Source organism: Hemitrygon akajei, chromosome 3 (assembly GCF_048418815.1).
Source record: "Hemitrygon akajei chromosome 3, sHemAka1.3, whole genome shotgun sequence".
NCBI lineage: Eukaryota > Metazoa > Chordata > Chondrichthyes > Myliobatiformes > Dasyatidae > Hemitrygon > Hemitrygon akajei.
The window spans coordinates 169,875,603-169,903,002 of record NC_133126.1 but is presented as its reverse complement, the minus strand read 5'-3'; the positions used below and the strand labels follow the sequence as shown (position 1 = coordinate 169,903,002).

Below are 27,400 nucleotides of genomic sequence, written 5' to 3'. Positions count from 1 at the left end.
GGTGCCAGTTCATTGGTTGACTTGTGTATGAGTAACCTCATTCCATGGGACTGAGGACTGTCAGTTCTAAACCTAACCTTGTTCCTAAATTATCTACTAGAACCAAGATTCCAGGCAAAGACAACCTTGGAACCCTTCCCATGCTCGCTACGATGGCAACGCTTCCCGACTTGGCCTCCGCGCCCGTGTTCAGCACTTGGGTTCGTTCCACTGCCACGTCCTTGCAACAGCCTCTCGTAATACCACATGCCCTCTAAACCAGGCAAGATCCTGGTAAACCTCTTCTGCACCATCTCCAGAACTTCAAAATCCTTCCTATAGTGGCGTGACCAGAACTGTGTGACTCCAAATCTAGAGTTCTATAAAGTTGCAACATAATTTCTTGACTTCTGAACTCAATACTTCAACTAATAAAAGCAAGCATTCCATAAGCCTTCCTAACCACCTTAGCTACTTTCAAGGAGCTATGAACTTGGACCCCAACATCTCTCTGCTCAACAACACTGTTAAGGATCTTGCCCTTAGCAGTGCACTATCCCCTTGCTTTTGTCCTAGCAAGGTGCAACATCTCACATTTATTGGGGTTAAACTCCATTTCTCAGCCCATATCTGCAACTGATCTATATTGTGTATTATTTGCCAGTCTTCCACACCATCCAAAACTCCACTAATCTTGATATCATCTGCAAACTTATCCATCTGCATTTTCATCCAGGTTCCTTATGTACATCACAAACAGCTGAGGTCCCAGCTCAGTTTGCTGTGGAACACCACTAATGACAGACCTTCAGCTTGAATAGGTCCCTTAAACAACTAACTTCTGTCTTCTATGCGCAAGCCATTTCTGAATCTAAACAGCCAATTTGCCGTGGATCCCATGCATCTTAATCTTCTGGATTAACCTCCATTGAGGGACATTGTCATATGTCTTATTTAAATCTATGTAGGCAACATCTGCCGCCCGACCCTCATCAATCTCTCTCGTCACCTTGTCAAATAACTCGATCAAGCTGGTAAGGCATAATGTGCCATGCACAAAGCCATGCTGCTACTCCCTACTTAGACCATGGGTTTCCAAATGCTCATATGTCCTACCTCAAAGAATTTTCTCCAACAATTTCCCTACAACTGACATGAGATTCATTGGTATATAGTTCCTCAGGGTTTTCCCTTGTTTCCCTCTTAAACAGAGGTGCAACATTAACCACTCGCCAGTCCTCCTGGACATTGCCTGTGGCTAGAGAGGATTTGAAGATACTGGTCAAGGGCCTAGCAATCTTATCTCTTGTCTCCTTCAATAACCTGGGCTAAATCCCATCAGGTTCTCAGGATTTACCCACCCTAGTACTCATTTGGAGCCCCAACTCTTCCTCCTCCTTGAACTCTAAATGTCCTAATTTATTTATACCCTCAGCACTGATCTCCATATCCTTTCCCTTGGTCAATACTGAAGCAGAGCACTCAATAAGTACTGTATCAGGTTTCTACCAAACTCTGCTACTGTGCTCCACCCCTTGAACTCATTACTACGGATTGGGAAGAACTGACAACAAACAAAGCAGTGTGACATGGCTTTCGAAAAGGTAAAGGAACTGGTGATAACAGGCACTGTACTGACAGATTATGATCCACATTTTCCAGTGGCACTTCACCTTATGCTTTGAGTGCAGTCCTGTCACATGTTATGAGTGATGGAAGTGAACACCCATAGCCTTTGCATCACCTTCCCTTACCACTGCAGAGAAAAAAATACGCACAGATTGACAGAGAGACCTTGAGTCTGGTTTGGGGTGTAAAACATTTCAACCAGTACTCGTATGGGAGAGGGTTTACCCTCATACTGATCACCAGCCACTAGTGTCCATTTTCAATTCACAGAAGTATGTTCCACTAACAGCAGCAACATGAATGCAGAGATGCGCTCTGTTCCTCGGAGGACACAATTCCAAGATCAAATTCAAGAGTACGACTTATCATGGAAATGCTGATATATTGTCCTATTTACCCTCAGAAAAGAAAGTACCAGAAGATTTTACTGAAAAGGTAGATGAGCTTGAGGCTCAGTTGGAAATTGGCAAGTACGATATTGTGGGAATAAAAGAGTCATGGCTTCAAGCGGACAGAGCCTGGGAAATGAATATTCAAGGATATACATCTTATCGAAAGGACAGACTGACTGGCGAGGGGCTGGGGTGGCTCTGTTGGTGAGGAATGATATTCAGTCCCTTGCGAGGGGGGACATAGAATCAGGGTATGCAGAGTCAGTTTGGATAGAACTGAGAAATTCTGAGGGTAGAAAGACCCAAATGGGAGTTAGCTACAGGCCCCCAAACATGTAGGGTGTAAGTTGAATGAAGAGTTAAAATTGGCATGTTGCAAAGGTAATGATACGGTTGTCATGGGGGATTTCAACATGCAGGTAGACTGGGAGAATCAGAATGGTACTGGACCCCAAGAAAGGGAGTTTGTGGAGTGCCTCCGAGATGGATTCTTAGAACAGCTTGGACTGGAGCCTAACAGGGAGAAGGCAATTCTAGATTTAGTGTTGTGCAATGAACCAGATTTGATCAGGGACCTCAAGGTAAAGGAACCATTTGGAGGTCGTGACCATAATATGATATGTTTTAACCTACAATTTGAGAAGGAGAAGGGAAAATCGGATGTGTCAGTACTACAGTTGAACAAAGGGAACTATGGAGCTATGAGGGAGGAGCTGGCCAAAGTTCAATGGAACAATACCCTAGCAGGGAAGACAGTGGAACAAAAATGGCAGGTATTTCTGGGAATAATGCAGAAGGTGCAGGATCAGTTCATTCCAAAGAGGAAGAAAGATCCTAAGGGGAGTAAGGAGCGGCTGTGACTGACAAGGGAAGTAAAGAGCAGTATAAAAATAAAAGAGAAGAAGTATAACATAACAAAGATGAGCAGGAAACCGGAGGACTGGGAAGCTTTCAAAGAGCAACAGAAGATAACAAAAAAGGCAATACACCAAGAAAAAATGAGGTACGAAGGTAAACTAGCCAAGAATATAAAGGAGGATAGTAAAAGCTTCTTTAGGTATGTGAATAGCAAAAAAATAGTTAAGACCAAAATTGGGCCATTGAAGACAGAAATGAGTGAATTTATTATGGGGGAACAAGGAAATGGCAGATGAGTTGAACAGGTACTTTGGATCTGTCTTCACTAGGGAAGACACAAACAATCTCCCAGATGTAATAGTGGCCAAAGGAACTAGGGTAAAGGATGAACTGAAGGAAATTTATATTAGGCAAGAAATGGTGTTGGATAGACTATTGAGTCTGAAGGCTGATAAGTTCCCGGGACCTGATGGCCTGCATCCCAGGGTACTTAAAGAGGTGGCTCTAGAAATCATGGACAAATTGGTAATCATTTTCCAATGTTCTTTAGATTCAGGAACAGTTCCTGCTGATGGGAGGGTGGCTAATTTTGTCCCACTTTTCAAGAAAGGAGGGAGAGAGAAAACAGGGAATTATAGACTGGTTAGCCTGACGTCAGTGGTGGGAAAGATGCTGGAGTCAATTATAAAAGATGAAATTACGACACATTTGGATAGCAGTAGAAGGATCAGTCCGAGTCAGCATGGATTTATGAAGGGAAAATCATGCTTGACTAATCTTCTGGAGTTTTTTGAGGATGTAACTATGAAAATGGACAAGGGAGAGCCAGTGGATGTAGTGTACCTGGACTTCCAGAAAGCTTTTAATAAAGTCCCACATAAGAGATTAGTGGGCAAAATTAGGGCACATGGTATTGGGGGCAGAGTACTGACATGGATTGAAAATTGGATGGCTGACAGGAAACAAAGAGTAGCGATTAATGGGTCCCTTTCGGAATGGCAGGCTGTGACCAGTGGGGTACCGCAAGGTTCGGTGCTGGGACCGCAGCTGTTTACAATATACATTAATGATTTAGATAAAGGGATTAAAAGTAACATTAGCAAATTTGCTGATGACACAAAGCTAGGTGGCAGTGTGAAATGTCAGGAAGATGTTATGAGAATGCAGGGTGACTTGGACAGGTTGAGTGAGTGGGCAAATATATGGCAGATGCAGTTTAATGTGGATAAATGTGAGGTTATCCACTTTGGTGGCAAGAACAGGAAGGCAGATTACTATCTAAATGGAGTCAAGTTAGGAAAAGGGGAAGTACAATGAGATTTAAGTGTTCTTGTACATCAGTCAATGAAAGCAAGCATGCAGGTACAGCAGGCAGTGAAGAAAGCTAATGGCATGCTGGCCTTTATAACAAGAGGAATTGAGTATAGGAGTAAAGAGGTCCTTCTGCAGCTGTACAGGGCCCTGGTGAGACCCCACCTGGAGTATTGTGTGCAGTTTTGGTCTCCAAATTTGAGGAAGGACATTCTTGCTATTGAGGGAGTGCAGCGTAGGTTCACAAGGTTAATTCCCGGAATGGTGGGACTGTCATATGTTAAAAAATCGGAGTGACTGGGCTTGTATACACTGGAATTTAGAAGGATGAGAGGGGATCTGATTGAAACATATAAGATTATTAAGGGATTGGACACACTGGAGACAGGAAGCATGTTCCCGCTGATGGGTGAGTCCAGAACTAGAGGCTACAGTTTAAGAATAAGGGGTAGGCCATTTAGAACTGAGATGCGGAAAAACTTTTTCACCCAGAGAGTGGTGGATATGTGGAATGCTCTTCCCCAGAAGGCAGTGGAGGCCAAGTCTCTGGATGCATTCAAGAGAGAGTTAGATAGAGCTCTTATAGATAGCGGGGTCAAGGGATATGGGGAGAGGGCAGGAACGGGGTACTGATCGTGTATGATCAGCCATGATCACAGTGAATGGTGTTGCTGGCTAGAAGGGCCAAATGGCCTACTCCTGCACCTATTGTCTGTTGTCTATAAAAAGGCACCCTTCTTGACTAATTCACCCTAATACAAGTTGGAAGTCTCTCTATTATGACAGAGATCAGATCATAAAGGGAGCAATAGAAGGATTAATAAGAGGATACTCCAGTGAGCTCAATGGACCTTCCCAAGATCAAAATGCGTAAACGAGAAGAAGAAAAAGGAGGGAAGAGCTGGAGAGAAAGCATATGAACAAGAAAGAGAATGGTGTGAAAGAGAGAAGGAATATAAGGAGGAAAACTAAAGAGAACAAGGTAGATCCAGAGAGAAAAAAGGAGAAGAAAGGTGTTCAGAGCTGTCAGAACAACTTCCTGAAGTCTCAGATTAAACTCCCTCAGCCACCATGGAGAAAACCCCAGAACCTGAGATTTTTTCACTAGCCAAGTAGAATGATCTGGATTGTCAAGAAAGACGTTTTACCACAGAAGAAAGAAATCCTCATCAATGATTAAATGTTTAGGCCTGAATAGGACAATTTAAATTTACTAAACTGTGAATGACTGTATATAGTAGTTGTATTATATAATCTACTTTGTTTATAGTTGAGATGCATTTTATACTGAGTTGGAGTTTATAGCCAAGCATGGAGCAGTGTTGTGTATTTGATACTTCAATAATGTTTGTATTTATATTGTTTAATGAAGTATTCTTGTTTGTTTAAGTAATTAATGATGGGTTACACATAAAAATACATTAATTGCATAAGTCACCACGCTACTGTGTGATGCGTGTGTGCTTTGCTTAAAGTAAAGATGAAGCTAGACTCACATTACTGGACACCCCATGCCTTCCTTTGAATTAGTTTAATGTTTTGAAGTTACAAAACATAACGGATTTTTCTGAGGCATAATGTCCCTTTACACAATAGGGGTTACAGACAAAATAACAGAAGAATGCGAAATATACCCAACAATAAGGTTCTATTGTTTTGTACTACTTCAAGATACCATCAGTTGCCTGCTCGGAGTTTCAATTGACTTTTAGCAACTTTATTGAAAATGGCGATTGCTCTTGAGAGTAAGGAATTCAAACAAACACAACTGACAATGATAAATATCTATAACTGAGGCTAATTCTGTATAAAAATAGCAGTTTTCTGTTCAGACTTCAGAACAGTGTGGTGACCGGGACCCATGCTGGCTTCTTTGTTCACAAGTACAATTCTTTAAATGCTTGTATCATATGAGTGCGTTGTGTTGTGGGCCCAGTTAATTTCGTTATTTTATTTTACCATCAGTGATGACTGTTTTACTTTGACAGAGAGTATGAGTTATAAAGTTGATATTTACCCAAACATACTACAATGTTTCCACTTATATTTATAAGAACAGGGGCATTGGGAAATTTCCAGTTATATATAAAACAGAAAGCATTTTGTGTGTGTTGCTCTGGATTTCCAGACTCTGCAGAAACTTGTGTTCTTACACAAGTAAGAACAAGTAAGAAACTTAGTTTAACTTTCTTTGAACACTGATATACAACAATAATTTTTATGTGGTCTGCCGTGAAACCATCCCTGCTTTGGAAGGCCATGGAAAGTAATAATAAATCCTCACTTATTCATTAATTTGACAAAATATTGTTGAATGAACAAGCAAGAAGCTTGAAGAACTCAGACTGGGTCAGGCAGCCTCTGAACTGATGAAGGGTCTCAACTTGAAACATAGCTGTCCACTAACACTACTAATGCTGCCTGACATGCTGAGTTCCTTCACTTTCCTGTTTGTTGCTCTTGATTCCAATATCTACAGTCTCTAGTGTCTCTTTTGGTGAATGAAGCCTTGCAGATTGTACAGGCCAGTGAGAACCACTGGATGGAGTTTTTGCCTAGAAACTCAGGTGCACTGTCATTCATATCATTGACTAATACGTCGGCATATTACTCAAACTAATGAATGGGGAAGATGGTCAAATGGGGGAAGGGTGAGAGGGGGAATGATGAAAGAAGCTATCTTCCCCTCTCACCTATCACCTGCCAGGACTTGCTCCATCCCTTCTGCCCACATTTCTATACTAGCCATCTCCCCTCTTCCCTTCCAATCTTGATGAAGAGTCACAACCCGAACCATGTCCCTCCATGGATGCTGATTGACTTGCTGAGCAAATCCAGCATTTTGTATGCTGTACCAATTTCCAGCATCTGTGGTCTTTCTTGTTTCTCCATGTGGAAGAAATTTTGTTACTAGGTAGATACGAAGGGGTTAAAAAGTTTTTTTTTCTTCACAGCAGCCTTAATCTGCTCCTGGAGGGCTGCTAAATGACTAACTAGCCTGAAAAGGAGTAATCAAAGCATAATCACGTGATGTCCTGTTTTTCTTTAGTTCTACTCTGTAATTGCCCTTGCTTGAAGGCTGCAGGCAGAAGTAGCCTTCCAAAAGATAAGGAAATAGTAACCTAATTATACTTTTTTTCTGTATTGTGCTAAGACAAGGTTATTGAGTGAAGGAATTATCTGTATGCTATATTTCACAATCATGCTTGGAAGCTTTTGATACATACACTATGTCTATATAATGAGATAAGTCTGTGTACTCAGGAGAGTCTCAGGAACTCTGCTTTAAGAGAGGTTGAGCTCTCCATGCTGCGCATCATGTTACAATAAAGACTTTCTAAGGCGACCTCCCTTTGTGTCCGAGTAATACCCTTTCCACAACACTCCAAGATCTTTATGAGGCATGCCAGGAATTAAGCTTACCCCATATAGTAAACCACTGACTTATCATTTGTTCCTGGGTTCTGATGAAATATCATTGGTCTAAAACATTAATTTTGTTCCTCCGAGTGCTACACAGAGCAGATGAATAAGGCAGCGCCAGTATTTTCTTAAAAGCTCAAGGTGTTTTGGTTTGCCACCAGATATCTCTAACGAACTTCCAAATACACACTTTTGAAAACATCCTAACATCACGCCTAGTATGACAAGAAGTGCAGAGCTGTGGACACTGCCCAGTCCATAGCAAACACAGGCCTCCCCCCCACATTGACAGAGACACTGATGGAAGAAGGTTGCACCCAGAATAACCATCATCCGGGTCATGCTCTCTTCTCACTAACGCTGTCCCAGCAATGGGACACAAAGGTCCACCTCTTGCACTTCCATTCACTTGTCCTCAACTGTGTCATTTTTGTGTGCACAAGGACTTGCTTTGACATAGTCTACTTTTAGTTTTACTCTGTGGTATAATTTTATGTACAGTATTACTCATGTATGATTTATACTCTGTGTTATCTATACCAACATGTTTATGATGTTGTGACGAGCAAGTTATTTGTTATACTGTACTTAACAGTAATTTAGCATGCAACAATAGACTTGACTTGTTTATAAAAGATAAAAGGCTAGTTTTACTTGTCACACATACATCAAAACATTCAGTGAAATGCATTTTTTGCATCAAATCAAATCAGCAAGCATTATGCTGGGCAGCCCACAAGAGTCGCCATTCTTCCAGCACCAAGATGGCCTACCCATAACACACCAACCACAACCATATGGCTTTGGAATGTGGGAGGAAACCCATGTGGTCAAAAGGAGAGCAGACAAATTCCTTACAAACAGTGGTGGGAATCGAACCCCAACAGAGTCATAGAACACTGCAGCACAGAGGAAGTTCCTTCAGCCCATCCACTACACACCAGAGTTTAAACCTGCCTGGCCCCATCCCTCTGCACCTGGACCTTAGCTCTCCATACACTTCCCATCCATGTATCTGTCCAAGCTTGTCTTAAATATTGAAAATAAACCTGCATCTGTCCCTTCCACTGGTGGCTTGTTTGACACTCCCTCACCATGCTCTAGGTGGCGAGGTTCCCCCTCAGAGTTCCCCTTAAACATTTTACCTTTCACCTTAACCCATGTCGTCCAGTTCCAATCTCACCAGACCTCAGTGGAAAAAGTCTGCTTGCATTTACCCTATCTATACCCCTCATATTTTTCCATAATCTCCCCTCACTCCTTTATGTTCTAGCGAATAAAGTCCTCGCCTATTCAACCTTTTCCAATAACTTGAGGTCCTCAAGACCCAACAACATTCTTGTAAGTTTTCTCTGCACTCTTTCAAACATATTTACATTTTTCCAGCAGGTAGATAACCAAAGCTGCAGGCAATACTCCAAATTAGGTCTCACCAATATCTTATACAACTTCAACATAACATCCTGTAGACAATACTTTGACTTACGAAGACCAGTATGCCAAAAGCTCTCTTTACAATCCTATTTGTCTGTGATGCCACTTCCAAGGAATTATGGATCTGTGTTCCCAGATCTGTCTATTCCTCCACACTCCTAATACCGCTCACTGTCTAAGTTCCACCCTGGTTGGTTCTCCCAAAGTGTAACATCTTACACTTGTCGCATTAATTTCCATCTGCTATTTTTCAGCCCAGATTTCCAGCTGGTCCAGATTCAGCTGCAAGCTTTGATTGTCTTCCTCATTGTCCACTGCACCCTCAATCTTGGTGTCATCTGCTGATCCAGTTTATCACATTATCATCCAGACTGGTAATATAGATGACAAAGAACAAAGGACCCAGCACCAATCCCTGCAGCACACCGCTAGTCACAGGTCTCCAGTCAGAGAGGGAACTTCCTACAACCACTCTCTGTATTCTCCTGTGAAGCCAATGGGTAATCTAATCTACTACCTCACTTTGAATGCCAATTGACTGAACATTCTTGACCAGCCTCCCACTCAGGACCTTGTCAAAGGCCTTGCTAAAGAACATGTAGACAACATACATTGCCTTGTCTTCATCAACTGTTCTGGTAACATCCTCAAAAAAACTGTATGATTGGTTACACATAACCTACCACACACAAAGCCATATTCACTATCTCTAATCCATTCAAATACTTATATATCTCGTCTGTTAGAGTACCTTCCAATAACTTACCCACTTCTGATTTCAGGCTCACTGACCTATAATTTGCTGCCTTGTTCTTGGACTCTTTCTTAAACAATGGAACATTAGCTGTCCTCCAATCCTCCAGCACCTCACCCATGACCAAGACTGTTTTAAATATCTCTGCTAGGGCTCCTGCAATTTCTGTACTAGTTTCCCACAGGGTCCAAGGGAGCACCTTGTCAGGTCATAGGGATTTATCCACTCTAATTTTTCTCAAGACACCAAACACCTCTTCTTCTGTAATCTGTACAGGACCCATGACCTCATTGCTGCAAATTCTCACATCTAAAGATTCTGCGTCCATCTCCCCAGTAGATACAGATGCAAAGAATGGGTAGATCACCTCTTTAATCTACCATTGGACTAATTTTGTCCTTTTCCATCCTTTTGCTCAAAGTTCAAAGTAAAATTTATTATTGGAGTACATACTTGTCACCGCATACAATCCTGAGGTTCTTTTTCCTGCAGGCATATTTAGCAAACCTATAGAACTGTAACTGTAAACAGGATCAATGAACAACAAACTTTGCAACTTCAAATATAAATAAATAGCAATAAATAATGAGAGCAGGGAATAATAAGATAGAGTCCTAAAGGTGAGATGACTAGTTCAGGGAGCAGCAGAACTGTATGAGTGTAGTTATCCCCTTTTGTTCAAGAGCCTGATAGTTGAGGGGTAGTAACTGTTCTTGAATCTGGTGGTGCCAGTCCTGAAGCTCTTGTACTTTCTACCTGATGGCAGCAGCGAGAGAAGAACATGGCCTGGTTGGTGAGGATCTTTAATAATGGATGCCGCTTTGCTACGACGTTTCATGTAGATTTGCTCAATGGTCGGGAGGGTTTTACCCATGATGTATTGGCCCAAATCCACTACCTTTTGTAGGAGTTTCCACTCATACCAGGATTTTCCTGGTATGGTGTTCTCATACCAGGCCATAATGCAGCCAGTCGGTACACTTTCCACCACACACCTATAGAAGTCTGTCAAGGTTTTTGATGACGTACCAAATCCTTGCAGATTCTTGAGGAACTCGAGGCGCTGTCATGTCTTCTTTGCAATTGTATTTAATATGATGAGCAGTAGGATACTGAGGAAAGGGATCTGAGTATACTGATCCATAATTCCTTGAAAGTGGCATCACAGGTAGATAGAGTTGTAAAGAAAGCTTTTGGCACATTAGCCTTCATAAATCAATGTATTCTGTACAAGAATTAGAATGATATGTATAAGACATTGATGAGGTCTAATTTGGAATATTGTGTGCAGTTTTGCCTACAGGAAAAATACAAAGGGGATTGAAAGGGTGCAGAGAAAATTTGCAAGGATGTTGCCAGGACTTGAGGACCAGAGTTATATTGAAGGGTTGAATAGGCTACAGAGAGAAAGGAGGAGGATGGTGTTGAGAGGGATAAAAGGATCAGGATCAGTTGCAGTGTACATTCCACCTTCACCAAGCTGGCGCTCGAGGGGCTGAGCATTGTGATCAGCAGTTACGAGACAGCGCTGCCTAATACCTTCCTGATTATCACAGAGGAATTCAACCAGACAAATTGAAGAATTCCCTCGCAATAAATATAGAATTACAGATTGGCCTGGTAATGCAAGCCCAGTAAATGTGTGGCCATCCTTTCTAATGTTTTTTGCCTTCATTTCCAGTGCATAAAAAATTTAAATTCCACAACTGGATAGGTAGAATTTGAAGTCAGGTCTGTGGAATGTTAGTCCAGGCCTCATGATTCTCAAGATGGTACTTTAATCACTGCACCAGCACTTTACTGGAATTGCTGGGTTCACAGAAAGATCCGCCAAGTCCCTAGGCTGAAAGTGTAACATACCATTGGCCTGGATTTCTGATTAAATCCTGTTCCATATATCAAATTAATTATGGTTTTAATTACTTGATCATTTTAATTTAGTAATTCAATGATTATTTTCATTTATTAATCAATTGTTTTGACTCATTTGTTATTCATTCAATAAAGTAGCATATTTTCTTAAGAGAAGCAGGAATTGCCAGATATACTCAGTAGGTCAAGCAGTATCTATGGTGAAAGACTTCTTTGAGTATCATCACCTTGTCGTAGCTTGTGAGTACCTGAGATCCCTAAAGCAGTACTATCTGGAGTTTAGCAATCTGGTGCCCATGGCAGGAAGCTTCAAGGGGGTGTTCCCAGACAAAGAGCCATCCAGCCAAGACCTCAGCAGTGGAGCTGGCAGAAAATAATGACACATCACAACAGCAGTGAAGGCAGAGGAAGGCTGTAGCTGTAAGGGATCTCCTGCCATCTAGTGGACCCCAACCCCGATCTGTCAAGGACCATGTGATGGCTGCCCATGAAACAGTCTTCTAATCTTAAACAAAGTTATGTAGAGGTGTTCTTCATTAAGGGAATCCATCCTTACAACCCAGATTACAACCACTTGGAGAACATCATATTTGACTCACGTGAATGTACTATTACTACTGCTACAGAGCAAGAAAGAATGTTTCAAGCATGTGGGCCGATTTTTATTTCACATTTCCAGCATCTGCATTTTTCTTTCCTTTTTTCATTACATTTTCCGTCTCTGAGCCAGAAACACTGGCCTGGTTTAAAATACAAAATACATTCTTCTCATTATAATTTAAAACCTATCATATTCTCCTTCCATTTGCTGCTTTTACTCAGTTAATGATTAATAAGATTGGATGACTATATGGCAGGGCAAAGTCCTTATAGAAACATAAATAAATAAGTGTAGAAGATTGCTTTGCACATATTAATAAAGAAGGCATAATAAATATATATCAGCTGATATTTCAAACACAACACAGTCCTTCATCCTCAAGACGTTGCTTAGATATTTCTATGTAACAGCAAAAGATTTGAATAAATCCTTTGAGAAACAACTTAGTCTTTACCCCTAAAAATGGCAACCAGTAGAAGAAATTTTTGTGTGCTCATCATTCTGTGCCAGGTAAGATTTTTGTTGGTTCAATTCAGAAGTTTACTATGTTATTGTTGTTTTTACCATTGCCCTAAACTCTAAGCAATACTCATTTATATTTCAATGTTAAATTCCATCTGTTTTCTATTTTTTAATGTAAGCATTCTGATATGATTTATGTTTAATGGTTTATTTTTGATTTATTTATAATGACACAAGAGGAGACTATTTGGCTGGGAGGGCAATCTCACTAGTCCTGTTACCTCTCTTTATTTCCTTCCACCTCACTGCCAATTCCTTCTCAAAAGGCAATCAGCACCCTGTTCATTTTGCTTTGCTATTACCCTATGCAGAGGGGTAATTTCATAGTAGCTAACTTATTCATCAGAACTTTATTGTATGGGTAACGAAATGGGAGCTTCTCGAAAAAAAAACTTGTGCAGTCACAGGGAGAATGTGCCATCTCCACACAGCCTCCACTTAAGGTTGAGATTCAACTGAAGTGTCAGGAAATCCAAGGCAATGCTCTATTTGCTACATCATTTCCTCCTTGGAGGTGTTTAAATAAAACTGGTTATTTTTTTTAAATCTTAGATCAAAATTAAATAGATTCATTCAACAATAGCCTATAAAAGTACTTTCGGAATTTGTATGGTCAGATGAATAATTTGTTAATTTTATTCAGAGATGCAGCCCAAATGAGCCCAGGTCACCTATTGTACTCATGAGGCCAATTAAGCCAATAACCCAATACGTCTTTGGAAAGTGGGAGGAAACGGGAGCACCTCAGAGAAACCCAGAGAACGTACAAGCTCCGTACAGAGAGTGGCAGGAATTGAAACTTAGTCACTAGCATTATAATAGTGCTATACTAATCGCTATGCCAGATCTGAAGGGCATGGTTCTGTACTGTAGTGCTCTATGACTCTATTGGATCAATAACCATCTTTCCAAAAGGTATGGATGTGCTGTCCATATACAATAATTCACCACGACGTTTTGGGAATCGGTTTATCAGCGGCAGATTGCAGACACTAGGGTGGAAACTTCCACGGGCTCCCATTTCAGTGGAGTTTCCCACAAAGCAAGTGGTGGATGATAAGAAATAAACCAACGGACGAGGGCACCCATTTTCCTGTACTGTCCTGTACTGTTACCACTGCTGCTGTGGTAATTGCTGGTGGGACAAATAAACATAAGAAGCACCGTCACAGACTATTATTGAAAATGTTTTGTTCTATATACCCTGTAAATTCTAAAAAAAATTAAATGAAGTTACCACTTATTCATTTATATTTGGAATCTCACTTCATAATTTAAACTTTGATACACAACTCTATCAATATCTTGTTCTGTAGTTCCAAAAACTGTACGGATTTCCACAGGCTTTGTACAACCATTATTTTATATCCATACAATAGTCATTGCCTTTGGGATTATATTTTACAACAGACCATGATATTTTAATTGGAAAGCAAATAAAAAGCTGCAGATACTCAAAATCTGAAATAAAATGAGAACATGGTAGAGAGGTTCAGCAGATGAGAGATATGGTGGTTGGGTTCACTTGACAGACATGGCCAGTTCCTTGCACTTATGTGGTTTGAATATGGCGATTGGCAGCCATACCTGAATGTTACCTGGATCTTGCCTTATGTAACTTAAAACAAAGTCCCTGTTCCAACAAAGGGTTTTGGACCTGTAATGTTAATTATGCTTTTATTTCATAAATGCTGCAGTTTTCTTTTACTTTTATGACTAGTGAATATTCATTTATTTCTTTTAGAATGTACCAGAAGCAATCGTGTCACCTGGACATGCAGACATTCACTCTCCAGCCACCTCTTGCACTATCCACAACTTAAAACATGTTTGAATTTTCACTAATGAAGGGTCATTCATCTTACAGGTTATTGCTCTTTCTCCATGGTTGCAGCCTGCTCTGCCGCATTATCTCATTTTATTATACTTTAGTTTAGTGAACCACATACAATAAGTAATGAATATTAAGAATTGATTGGAATCACATTTCCTAGCTGTTTAGCTTCTGAAAAAAATGCACCCACCTCTCTGTTGCAGATGATCCCACACTCCCCTGCAATGAAATGTGCTTCCACTCAATGAAGTCATTCACACTTCGGCAAATTTGAAAATAACTAGCTCTCCGCTGAGTTATTGGTTTCATTAAAAAAAAGTCAGAAACAGATAAAGTCCCAGCATGTATTCTTTGGGATGTGGCTAATTGCTTACCTCCATTCAAATTACTGCAAAATTTCAAAAAGATGTATTTTTGAGATACTTTTTAGAGCAACCCTATCTCTTTTAACAGATTTGCAGTGCATCACCAGACAGTACTGGACCAGTTGATTCCAGGAATACAAGACAAAAGACTAACATGAACTCTACTCTCCATCCTCAACGTCCTCTTCCATCAATATTTTTACAAAGTCCATTAAATACAGCAACAGATAAAACAATGAGAGTAGAAAGAAGAACTGGCCAGCTTCGATCCACAGTACACAGAGTGGAAATAAAGAAGGATAGTAAAAATAAGGAGGAAAATAGTGCTGCTTTAACTTCAGAGTTAAGCCCAAAGACCTCCGGATTTTCCAAATTCATACCACTGGAAAAAGCATCAACAACTCATTCAAAATTGCAAAAAGGAAGACAACAAGGGTCGGAAAATCAGACAAGAACATTGCAAAAAGGTCTCGAGTTGAAGAATGTAAGATCAAGGAAAAGTAAGCAAAGTTCAAATAACATGCTTGAGGGCAAAATGTTTTCTTTAAATTTACAAGAGGATAATCAGTTGATAGAAAAGTCTTCAGTGAACGCACATCTTCATCCCATGAGAGGAAGAACTGTGCAAAACAAAAAGCAGACAATAGTGAATACAACTTTGCGTTCAATAACTGAAAGAACACAACAGCAGGGAAGCCAGATTTCAGAGGAAAAGCCTACTGGAACAGAAGCTGCACCACTGAGAGAAAACCAGATGGTATTCAGTACAAACCTTTCCACATCGCAGAAGACTACATTGCGAACTAAAGAGGCACCACAGAAAGCAACAATCCTGAAAAAACTTGCAACCACACAATCAGAGAAACACATCACACTGTACACAACAACAATGACAAATTGGACCACTATGTTGTGGACAAAGAAAACCACAGTGAATACAACTTCCACAACAGCAAAAACAATTGGGAATAATCTGACAACTATGAATTCAATATTATCAACAAATTGGGAAAATAAATGGTCAAGTGACCAAACCACAGCAAATTCGACATTCTTGACAACAGCAACCACACCACTCTGGAATAACCAAACAACGTTCCCGACAACAAGAACAATGACCCCCTGGAATAGTTTTACTAAAATGAATTCAACATTCCCAACAGTGAGAACAATGACAGTCTTGAAGAACCTAACAACAGTGAATCAAACAATCCCAACTACAGATTCAACAACCACACTTTGGAATAGTCGTATGACAATGAATTCAAAATTCCCAACAACAAGAACAACCACCTTCTGGACTAATCTTACGATAATGAATTTAACATTCCCAACAACAAGAACAACCAAACGCTGGAATAATCTTACTACAAAGAATCCAATATTCACAACAACAAGAACCACTACACTCCAGAATAATCTTACAACAATGAATTCAACATTCTTGACAAAGAGAACAACGACACTCTGGAATAATCTGACGACAATTAATTCAATATTCCCGACAATGAGAACAACAGCACTCTGGAATAATCTTACTACAACGAATTCAACATTTCCAACAACAGAAACAACGACACCTTGGAATAGACTTAGTACAATTAATTCAACATTCCCGACAATAGGAACAACCACACTTTGGAATAGTATTTCTACAATGAATTCAACATTCCCAATAACGAGAGCAACGACCCTCTTGAAGAACCTAACAACAATGAATCCAATATTCCCAACTACGGAATCAACAACCATACTCTGGAATAATCTTACTACAATGAATTCAACATTCCTAACATCAAAAACAACCACACTCTGGAAGAACCTAACAACAGTGAATCCTATATTCTCATCTACATATTCAACAACCACACGCTGGAATAATCTTACTACAATGAAACCAGCATTCCCAACAAGAACAATCACACTCTGGCATAACCTCACAACAGTGAATTCATTCCCAACAAACTGGACAAGTTCAATGTGGGTTAGCCAATCCACAATGAATTTAACTTTCCCAACAAAAGGAACAACATTTTGGGATAACCATACCTCAACATCTCTTCCAACTGAAAAAACTTCATCTTGGGAGAAATTCACCTCATCTGACACCCATACAGAATCAGCCAGTACTACAAAGAAGCAGTCTGTACCATTATCAACACCAGAAGGTACAGATAGTGAATTTTTCCTATGTGTTATCTCACATTCAAATATTATTTCTTTTTCCAAGGTTGTATTCTTACTCTTAGTTTCTGATGGTCTTTGCAGGGGAGGTAATAAAATAATAGATTTTTGTTTTAAATTATCGCTATACATTGAACTATGAAATCAAGTATCTCTTATGCTTTCAAAGAAAATTAAAATGTTTGTGTATGTTCGGAAGCAATTCATCCTCTTGGTATTGTGGACAAACTCTTCCTATATCCTTCTTTTTAAATAGCTCAGAATGTCAAGAATACAGGGGAAGTTCCTAAGTGTACTGGGTTTTAACAGTGGTTTGTTGATAACTTGTCTTGTTGCCCACCCATTTGACCCATTTTTGCTCTCTGTAGGCTGTTTTGCCTTTCTAAATCTGGATCAAACATATAGAGTCAATGGGTCAATGGAATCTCTCAGTGGCTTTTTTGGATGGCAGATACCACCAAGAAAAGTCCAGGCCATAGTTTTACAAAGAAGCTGAATGCAAGCTCCAACAATTCATGCAGATACAGTAGAATACATTTTTAAGACAGTATATGAGATACTTGCATTCATTGTTCAATGCATAGCATACGGGAATGGGAAGGTTGTTCGTAGGATTGTTACACAGTCATAGGACTATGTGTGATTGCAGTTGCTAAAGACAGAAGTTATTTATGAGGATGTTCCATAACAAGAAATAGCAATAAAAAGAGATCATATGACACCTCAAGTTGACTTTACCATTTAATAAGATTTGGCTGCCTGTCCTCAGATAAATTTTCTTGCTCGATCCCCATGAACCTGACTCCTATAATCCAACAAAATATTGATATTAGCCTTAGATATGTTCATTTAGTTAACCTCAAAAGCTCTCTGTGTATATTTCCAGAAATTTATGACTGTCCAAGTAAAGAAAACCTACTTTCTATTTTTTAAAGGGTGGCTCCTCATTCCAAAATTACATTTTTTGTTCTGTACACCCCACTTTGTACCAAGGTTGTCAAGCCGAGGAGTGGTAGTGGGGACAAGCTCCCACTACCTAAAAGTGCTCCTCACGGCATGTGCCTCAAATAGCCTCTGACAACCAAGTCCAACTCCTGGCCTTCTTGTGTGACTTAAACTCTAAGCCCGGCAGAGGTTTCTACTGACAGGAGAAGGGGCGAAGGGCCTTAAAACCAGTGCTTTGTGTAGATGGAGCTCATCAGCCTGGGAAGGCAGTCCATCTAAGAGAGGGAAAACTCTGATTTCAAACCTCCATTGCCTTGATGCCATACCCTTCTTGTTCTTCTAAAAGCTAATGAATGTAAGTTAATTATCTGCCATAGGCTATCCTTTCATCTCAGGATTCATTTCAAACAGTCTCCTGTACACTCTCTCCAATAAGACATGTCTCTCCTTAAGAAGGCAACTTGAAAATGGCACAGGAGTTATGATCCCATCAATGGTCTGAGCAGTTGTAGCAAGAATTCCCTCCCTGTTTTTTGCTATCACCCTCTTTCAATAAAGACAAATATTTATCTTGCCTTCCTAGCTAATTGGTCTATTTTTGTTGAGGCCCATGCTTCAATCCCACTTGTTATAGTGGGATATAGCCTGCCTGAAGATGACAATTTGTTCACTATAAAGAATTCAACATGGTCATGCTTCTATAAAACTATGAAGACACTGTTTAATGATTTACTTTCTTGGAGACCTGCTGTATGAAATTAAATTGATTTAAGCTGTTTAACCTCGATAGAGGTTAGGTTAGCTAATGAATAGTCTCATTTTCTGTTACACTATATCCTTGAATTGGAGCATTACATGCATGGTGCAGCAATCCACCAGAAACTTTCTAGACTGCTGGAAATTTCTAAACATCACAACAACTACCTCTTAATTTGTGATCAAGGGGTGTTGATCTGAAGCATTACCTTTGTTTCCCTTCACAGATGCTGACTCTTTTGCTGAGCATTTCCTGCACTTTATTTTAATTACTGAGAGATATAGCTAGGAATAGGCCCTTCCAGCCAAATGAGTCACAACACTTAGTGAATTTATTTCAGATTTCATCCCAGCACTTTGTTTTCTTTTTTTTTCAGATTTTCACCATCTGCAATTCTTTACATTTCAATTCACATCTACTCTTTCTCACCCATATTTTGACAATCCTAATGTAGGTCATCAGGTTCTGGGATTTGCAGCCTTTTATTTCATTTGCTTACCTCATAGTTTTTCTCCTATCAGAGTGATGATTTTAACTCCTTCCTTCCCTTGTGCTTCCTGACTTTCCTCGACATTGGGGTTCATTCATGCTTTGCATTATGAAGAGAGATTAGAAAATACTTGCTCAAAGTCTTCACCCTAGTTTCCTTTATTACTTATTCAACCTGATCTTCCAAGGAACCAACTTTTACTTTAATTGCTTTATTCTAGTAGGAACACTTACAGCTGGCTTCTGTACTTGCTTACTTATTCTCAAGGTATGTTTTACCTCTTTTATTGGCCAGGTAGCCTTGTTGGTTTGTAATATTTTCCTACTTTTCTGCCCTACTTCCAATCCTTTGATTCAATCTTTTTTATTTAACTATGGATGGAACATTCTTCTTGTAGAGTATTTATTTCTCATTATACTCTTTCTTTAAATATTTACCATGATTGCTATGAGGAGCCACCCTTTAAACTCACTGTCTGAAAGGCAGAGACACTCATCATACCTGAATAGAAGATGGATGTGCACTCAAAGAGCTGTGACTTGGTTGCATCACAGCCTGGTATAGAAACACCAATGTCCAAGAACAGAGAAGTGCATAAAAATTAGCAGATACAGCCAAATCCTTCACAGGCAAAACCCTCCCCACCATTGAGCACATCTACATGGAGCACTGCCACAAGAAAGCAGCATCTATCATCAAGGACCCCCACCATTTAGCCCATGCTTTCTTCTCATTGTTGCCATTAAGCTGGAGGTACAGGAGCCTTAGTTCCCACACCATCAGGTTCAGGGACAGTCATTACCCTACAACCATCAGGCTCCTGAACCAGTGTAGATAACTTCACTCACCTCAACTCTGAGCTGATTCCACAACCAATGGATGGACTTTCAAGCGCTGTAAAACGTAGTATTATTTATTTATTTTATTTGCACAGTTTGTCTTTTTTTGCACATTGTCTGTTTGTCAGTCTTTGAGTGTACTTTTCTGTTGTTTCTATTATGCTCCTCTGTTTTCCTGTGTATGCTTGCATATGAATCTTAAGGTAATATATGTAATGGTGCCATATATATTAAGTACTTTGATAAAACTCAGATCAGCCTCTACAGCCACCTGAGGATGCTGCAGTAGACAACACCTTAATAGAACACCTTACTCAATTTCTGTGATCATGCCACTACTACAACTTTGATGATAAATTTACTCTGAACTTCCGACTTGCACAACTATCGACCTAATGCTGTAAAACAGGATAAAGTTAGTTAGCACTGATTCTTTGTTCAAAATTATGCAGTATTCCTTCAAATATCTGTCATTGCTTACCCACCACCTTAGCTTTAAGCAGTCTTACTCCATTCTAGTCAGCTCTGCCTTCATACCTTTGTTATTTTCTTTATTTAATTTTATCATAACATGATGGAGGAGAATACTTTTGCCTGCAACTTGGTCTTCACTAAAGAATTATTTACTGTAAAATAGTTAATTAATCCTTTTTTATTACACACTGCAGGACATAAAAATTAGTTGTTTTACTACGCACTTTCCCAATTGCACCTCATGAAGCTGTAGTCAGCAATACCTTTGCTAATTTTGTATGTTGAATCTTTATGGTTGGAGACCCCATAGTTATTGGAGTACATATCTTGCAAGGCCAATTTTCTTTGTTTATACACTCTTAAAATGTAACTACTCCGTGTGGGCTTATACATTGTTCTTACCATTGACTCTGTCCCTTTGCTAAATTTTATCTCCATCCAAATTTATTCAATATTCTGAGCAAAGATATTTTTTTCTCTACAGTACTAATTACACAGAGGAATTATTTGCCTTAAATAACACTGTTAATGGGCCATTAATAACTTTAATTATAATTTATGCTATGTGATTTGCACAAAATGATGAAGTGATGGTGGTTAGTCACAGCTGCAGAGAAGAGAATGATGTTTCTGCCATAGTTTCCCATTATGCTGTATACACATATGTGCTTATGATTATTTTTTAAAGAATATTTTTGCTATTAGATACTATGACAACACCAACAAAGATTACCTCAACAATCTCATCTACAGCAACAAGCCTAATTCCACCAACAACCAGAATTCTAAGAACCTCAACTTCAACAACAACCTTAAATTCAACAACCTCAACTCCAACAACGTCAACTCCAATGACAACCTCAACTCCAGCAACAACCTCAACTCCAACCATAACCTCAACTCCAGAAACAACCTCAACTCCAACAACCTCAACTCCAACAACAACCTCAACACCAACAACCTCAACTCCAACAACAACCTCAACTACAGAAACAACCTCAACTCCACCAACCTCAACTCCAACAGCCACCTCAACTCCAGAAACTTCAACAACCCCAACCTCAACTCCAACAACAACCTCAGCTCCAGCAACAACCTCAACACCAACAACCTCAACTCCAGAAACAACCTCAACTCCAGAAACTTCAACACCAACAACAACCTCAACTCCAGAAACAACCTCAACTCCAATGACAACCTCAACTCCAGCAACAACCTCAACACCAACAACCTCAACTCCAGAAACCTCAACTCCAATGACAACCTCAACTCCAGCAACAACCTCAACTCCAACCATAACCTCAACTCCAGAAACAACCTCAACTCCAGAAACTTCAACACCAACAACCTCAACTTCAACAACCCCAACCACAACTCCAACAACAGCCTCAACTCCAGAAACAACCTCAACTCCATCAACGACCTCAACTGCAACAACAACGTCAACTCCAGAAACAACCTCAACTCTAACAAAAACCTCAGCTCCAGCAACAACCTCAACACCAACAACCTCAACTCCAGAAACATCCTCAACTCCAGAAACTTCAACACCAACAACCTCAACTCCAACAACAACCTCAGCTCCAGCAACAACCTCAACACCAACAACCTCAACTCCAGAAACAACCTCAACTCCAATGACAACCTCAACTCCAGCAACAACCTCAACTCCAACCATAACCTCAACTCCAGAAACAACCTCAACTCCAGAAACTTCAACACCAACAACCTCAACTTCAACAACCCCAACCACAACTCCAACAACAGCCTCAACTCCAGAAATAACCTCAACTCCATCAACGACCTCAACTGCAACAACAACGTCAACTCCAGAAACAACCTCAACTCTAACAAAAACCTCAGCTCCAGCAACAACCTCAACACCAACAACCTCAACTCCAGAAACAACCTCAACTCCAGAAACTTCAACACCAACAACCTCAACTTCAACAACCCCAACCTCAACTCCAACAACAACCTCAGCTCCAGCAACAACCTCAACACCAACAACCTCAACTCCAGAAACAACCTCAACTCCAATGACAACCTCAACTCCAGCAACAACCTCAACTCCAACAACAACCTCAACACCAACAACCTCAACTCCAACAATAACCTCAACTCCAACAGCCACCTCAACTCCAGAAACTTCAACACCAACAACCTCAACTTCAACAACCCCAACCACAACTCCAACAACAGCCTCAACTCCAGAAACAACCTCAACTCCAACAACAACCTCAGCTCCAACCATAACCTCAACTCCAGAAACAACCTCAACTCCAACAACAACCTCAACACCAACAACCTCAACTCCAACAACAACCTCAACTCCAACAGCCACCTCAACTCCAGAAACTTCAACACCAACAACCTCAACTTCAACAACCCCAACCACAACTCCAATGACAACCTCAACTCCAGCAACAACCTCAACTCCAACCATAACCTCAACTCCAGAAACAACCTCAACTCCAGAAACAACCTCAACTCCAACAACAACCTCAACACCAACAACCTCAACTCCAACAACAACCTCAACTCCAACAGCCACCTCAACTCCAGAAACTTCAACACCAACAACCTCAACTCCAACCATAACCTCAACTCCAGAAACAACCTCAACTCCAGAAACAACCTCAACTCCAACAACAACCTCAACACCAACAACCTCAACTCCAACAACAACCTCAACTCCAACAGCCACCTCAACTCCAGAAACTTCAACACCAACAACCTCAACTTCAACAACCCCAACCACAACTCCAACAACAGCCTCAACTCCAGAAACAACCTCAACTCCAACAACAACCTCAGCTCCAGCAACAACGTCAACTCCAGAAACAACCTCAACTCTAACAAAAACCTCAGCTCCAGCAACAACCTCAACACCAACAACCTCAACTCCAGAAACAACCTCAACTCCAGAAACTTCAACACCAACAACCTCAACTTCAACAACCCCAACCTCAACTCCAACAACAACCTCAGCTCCAGCAACAACCTCAACACCAACAACCTCAACTCCAGAAACAACCTCAACTCCAGAAACTTCAACACCAACAACCTCAACTCCAACAACAACCTCAACTTCAACAACCCCAACCACAACTCCAACAACAGCCTCAACTCCAGAAACAACCTCAACCCCATCAACGACCTCAACTGCAACAACAACGTCAACTCCAGAAACAACCTCAACTCTAACAAAAACCTCAACTCCAGAAACAACCTCAACAACTTCAACTTCAACAACCCCAACCTCAACTCCAACAACAACCTCAGCTCCAAAAACAACCTCAACACCAACAACCTCAACTGCAACAACCTCAACTCCAACAACAACCTTAACTTCAACAAGCCCAACCTCAACTCCAACAACAACCTCAACTCCAACAACAACCATAACTACAGAAACAAACTCAACTCCAGCAACAACCTCAACTCCACCAACCTCAACTCCAACAACAACCTCAACTCCAACAGCCACCTCAGCTCCAGAAACTTCAACACCAACAACCTCAACTCCAACAACAACCTCAACTTCAACAACCCCAACCACAACTCCAACAACAGCCTCAACTCCAGAAACAACCTCAACTCCATCAACAACCTCAACACCAACAACCTCAACTCCAACAGCCACCTCAACTCCAGAAACTTCAACACCAACAACCTCAACTTCAACAACCCCAACCACAACTCCAATGACAACCTCAACTCCAGCAACAACCTCAACTCCAACCATAACCTCAACTCCAGAAACAACCTCAACTCCAGAAACAACCTCAACTCCAACAACAACCTCAACACCAACAACCTCAACTCCAACAACAACCTCAACTCCAACAGCCACCTCAACTCCAGAAACTTCAACACCAACAACCTCAACTCCAACCATAACCTCAACTCCAGAAACAACCTCAACTCCAGAAACAACCTCAACTCCAACAACAACCTCAACACCAACAACCTCAACTCCAACAACAACCTCAACTCCAACAGCCACCTCAACTCCAGAAACTTCAACACCAACAACCTCAACTTCAACAACCCCAACCACAACTCCAACAACAGCCTCAACTCCAGAAACAACCTCAACTCCAACAACAACCTCAGCTCCAGCAACAACGTCAACTCCAGAAACAACCTCAACTCTAACAAAAACCTCAGCTCCAGCAACAACCTCAACACCAACAACCTCAACTCCAGAAACAACCTCAACTCCAGAAACTTCAACACCAACAACCTCAACTTCAACAACCCCAACCTCAACTCCAACAACAACCTCAGCTCCAGCAACAACCTCAACACCAACAACCTCAACTCCAGAAACAACCTCAACTCCAGAAACTTCAACACCAACAACCTCAACTCCAACAACAACCTCAACTTCAACAACCCCAACCACAACTCCAACAACAGCCTCAACTCCAGAAACAACCTCAACCCCATCAACGACCTCAACTGCAACAACAACGTCAACTCCAGAAACAACCTCAACTCTAACAAAAACCTCAACTCCAGAAACAACCTCAACAACTTCAACTTCAACAACCCCAACCTCAACTCCAACAACAACCTCAGCTCCAAAAACAACCTCAACACCAACAACCTCAACTGCAACAACCTCAACTCCAACAACAACCTTAACTTCAACAAGCCCAACCTCAACTCCAACAACAACCTCAACTCCAACAACAACCATAACTACAGAAACAAACTCAACTCCAGCAACAACCTCAACTCCACCAACCTCAACTCCAACAACAACCTCAACTCCAACAGCCACCTCAGCTCCAGAAACTTCAACACCAACAACCTCAACTCCAACAACAACCTCAACTTCAACAACCCCAACCACAACTCCAACAACAGCCTCAACTCCAGAAACAACCTCAACTCCATCAACAACCTCAACACCAACAACCTCAACTCCAACAAAAACCTCAGCTCCAGCAACAACCTCAGCTCCAACAACCTCAACTCCAACAACAACCTCAACTTCAACAACCCCAACCTCAACTTCAACAACAACCTCAACTCCAACAACAACTTCAACTCCAGAAACAACCTCAACTCCAACAACAACCTCAACTCCAACAACAATCTCAACTTCAGCATCCACAACTCCAAGCAAAAGTCATGATAATCCATGTAATTCCAATTTATGTCAGAATAATGCAACCTGCTTAGAGAATGGGAGAGAATACAGTTGTATTTGCACAGCTCAATACCGAGGAAAATTTTGCAATGAATGTAAGTATATAAGTTTTTCTTCTCTACAAGACATTGAATAATAGTTCTTTCCCTGAAATTAATTTCCACTTTTTTTTTTACTAATAATTAAGTTCAACTGTCAACTGTTATTCAAACAATTATATTATTTCAAGGGATTTAATAATGTTACTGTAAGGGACTTTCACTTATTGCTAACTTTTGAAGAAATAGCATCCTTTGTGTAAATTTCTTTCTCGGTTCTTGTGAGCATTTCCTTATTTAATTGTTTAACTGTTTGCTATTTTGTGTCCTCTTTATTTTGTTCCTTCATGCTATTTTCTAATGGCATACTGTAAATCTGAATCTTGCTGAGTCTATATGTGGTCTGCATCTCTGCATTCCATGCCTTTCCCTTAAAAGGATGACTGCAGTCCAGGGACTGGCAGGATAAACATCTACCATTCTGCTTTAGCCATTGAAATGTGTATTTTCCATCTTGTCACCTCCATAGTAAAATAAATGAGTTACAACATTTATAAACCTCACTCCAGTTTTGCTTAAGCAATCCCTTCACACAAACTCAGTGGAAAAAGTTCCATCTTTTGAAAGAGTTCCATCTGTGAAGTTGCACCACGTTAATAGGTCCAGCTGTCTATTATTCATTCACTCCTGCCCCACTCCCACCCCATCTTTAATAACCTTGATTTCATGATCTAGTTCCAGGAAGCTTAGGAAACCAGTGGGTTCCCAGTAAGACTTCCAAAGTCATGCTGGCATCACTATAAACTACCAGCTTGTCTGTTTTGTAGCCCTATTTTGCTCAATTGTCATATTGAGGTTGCATGTGAAAGGCAGCCAACTGAAGATGGCTTCTAAATGACTGGCGTCTTCTATACATCCAACCATTCAACATCTCTTGTTCTCCAACAGCCACACTTCAGATTTCAGCCTAGTGTGCATCACCCAAATGTGCAATGTATGTCATGGTAATTAATGCAGTTTCAGTATTCCTTTGTCCTAGCAGTCATTGCCAGATTCCAAAGGTCAAGATTACATTGCATTGGGATGTGATCTGTACTTTGTGGTCACCAATTAGGAACGTAATAAGGGTACTTAACCAGTTTCAGCACACCTGTGCCAGATGTGTTACATAACATTCACAATCAGAGGGGTCGCTGATGCCCACAGAATCAACCCCAGTGGGAAAGAGAACTTCCAAGAAAAAGAAACAGAAAAGGGAGAGGTTTCACTTTGTAGAGTATTTTCCTGAAAAAGTTATTTTTCCTCTACAGCGGCTGTCTGCAAAGGTTCTTCGATGAAAATAAACAACACAATTGTTACTTTTGGGGAAATTGATTTGGGTACCATTGGCTATTCAAAAGAGTTCTGTGAGCCAAACACTGCTAATGGTAAGTAAACTGAATTTTTCCTTCCTGTTGGTGTGTTGATTAGTTTTATTTGATTACAACAGAGCTAATTAAAAACAATCCTTGCAAATAGTCAGAGTTTGTCGTCCT

The 27,400-nt window shown here is 40.5% G+C and overlaps 1 protein-coding gene across 1 annotated transcript in view; it reads left to right on the top strand.

The window, feature by feature from the left end:
• Positions 1–15,436: 15,436 nt before the first annotated feature.
• LOC140724597 (uncharacterized) overlaps positions 15,437–27,400 on the top strand; it is a 91,239-nt gene continuing 79,275 nt past the window's right edge. The window contains exons 1-3 of the mRNA XM_073039022.1: positions 15,437–17,142; positions 21,369–25,922; positions 27,176–27,292. Of these exons, the coding sequence (XP_072895123.1) occupies positions 15,495–17,142; positions 21,369–25,922; positions 27,176–27,292 (6,319 nt within the window). The 5' untranslated portion in view covers positions 15,437–15,494. The remainder of the gene's footprint in view (positions 17,143–21,368; positions 25,923–27,175; positions 27,293–27,400) is intronic.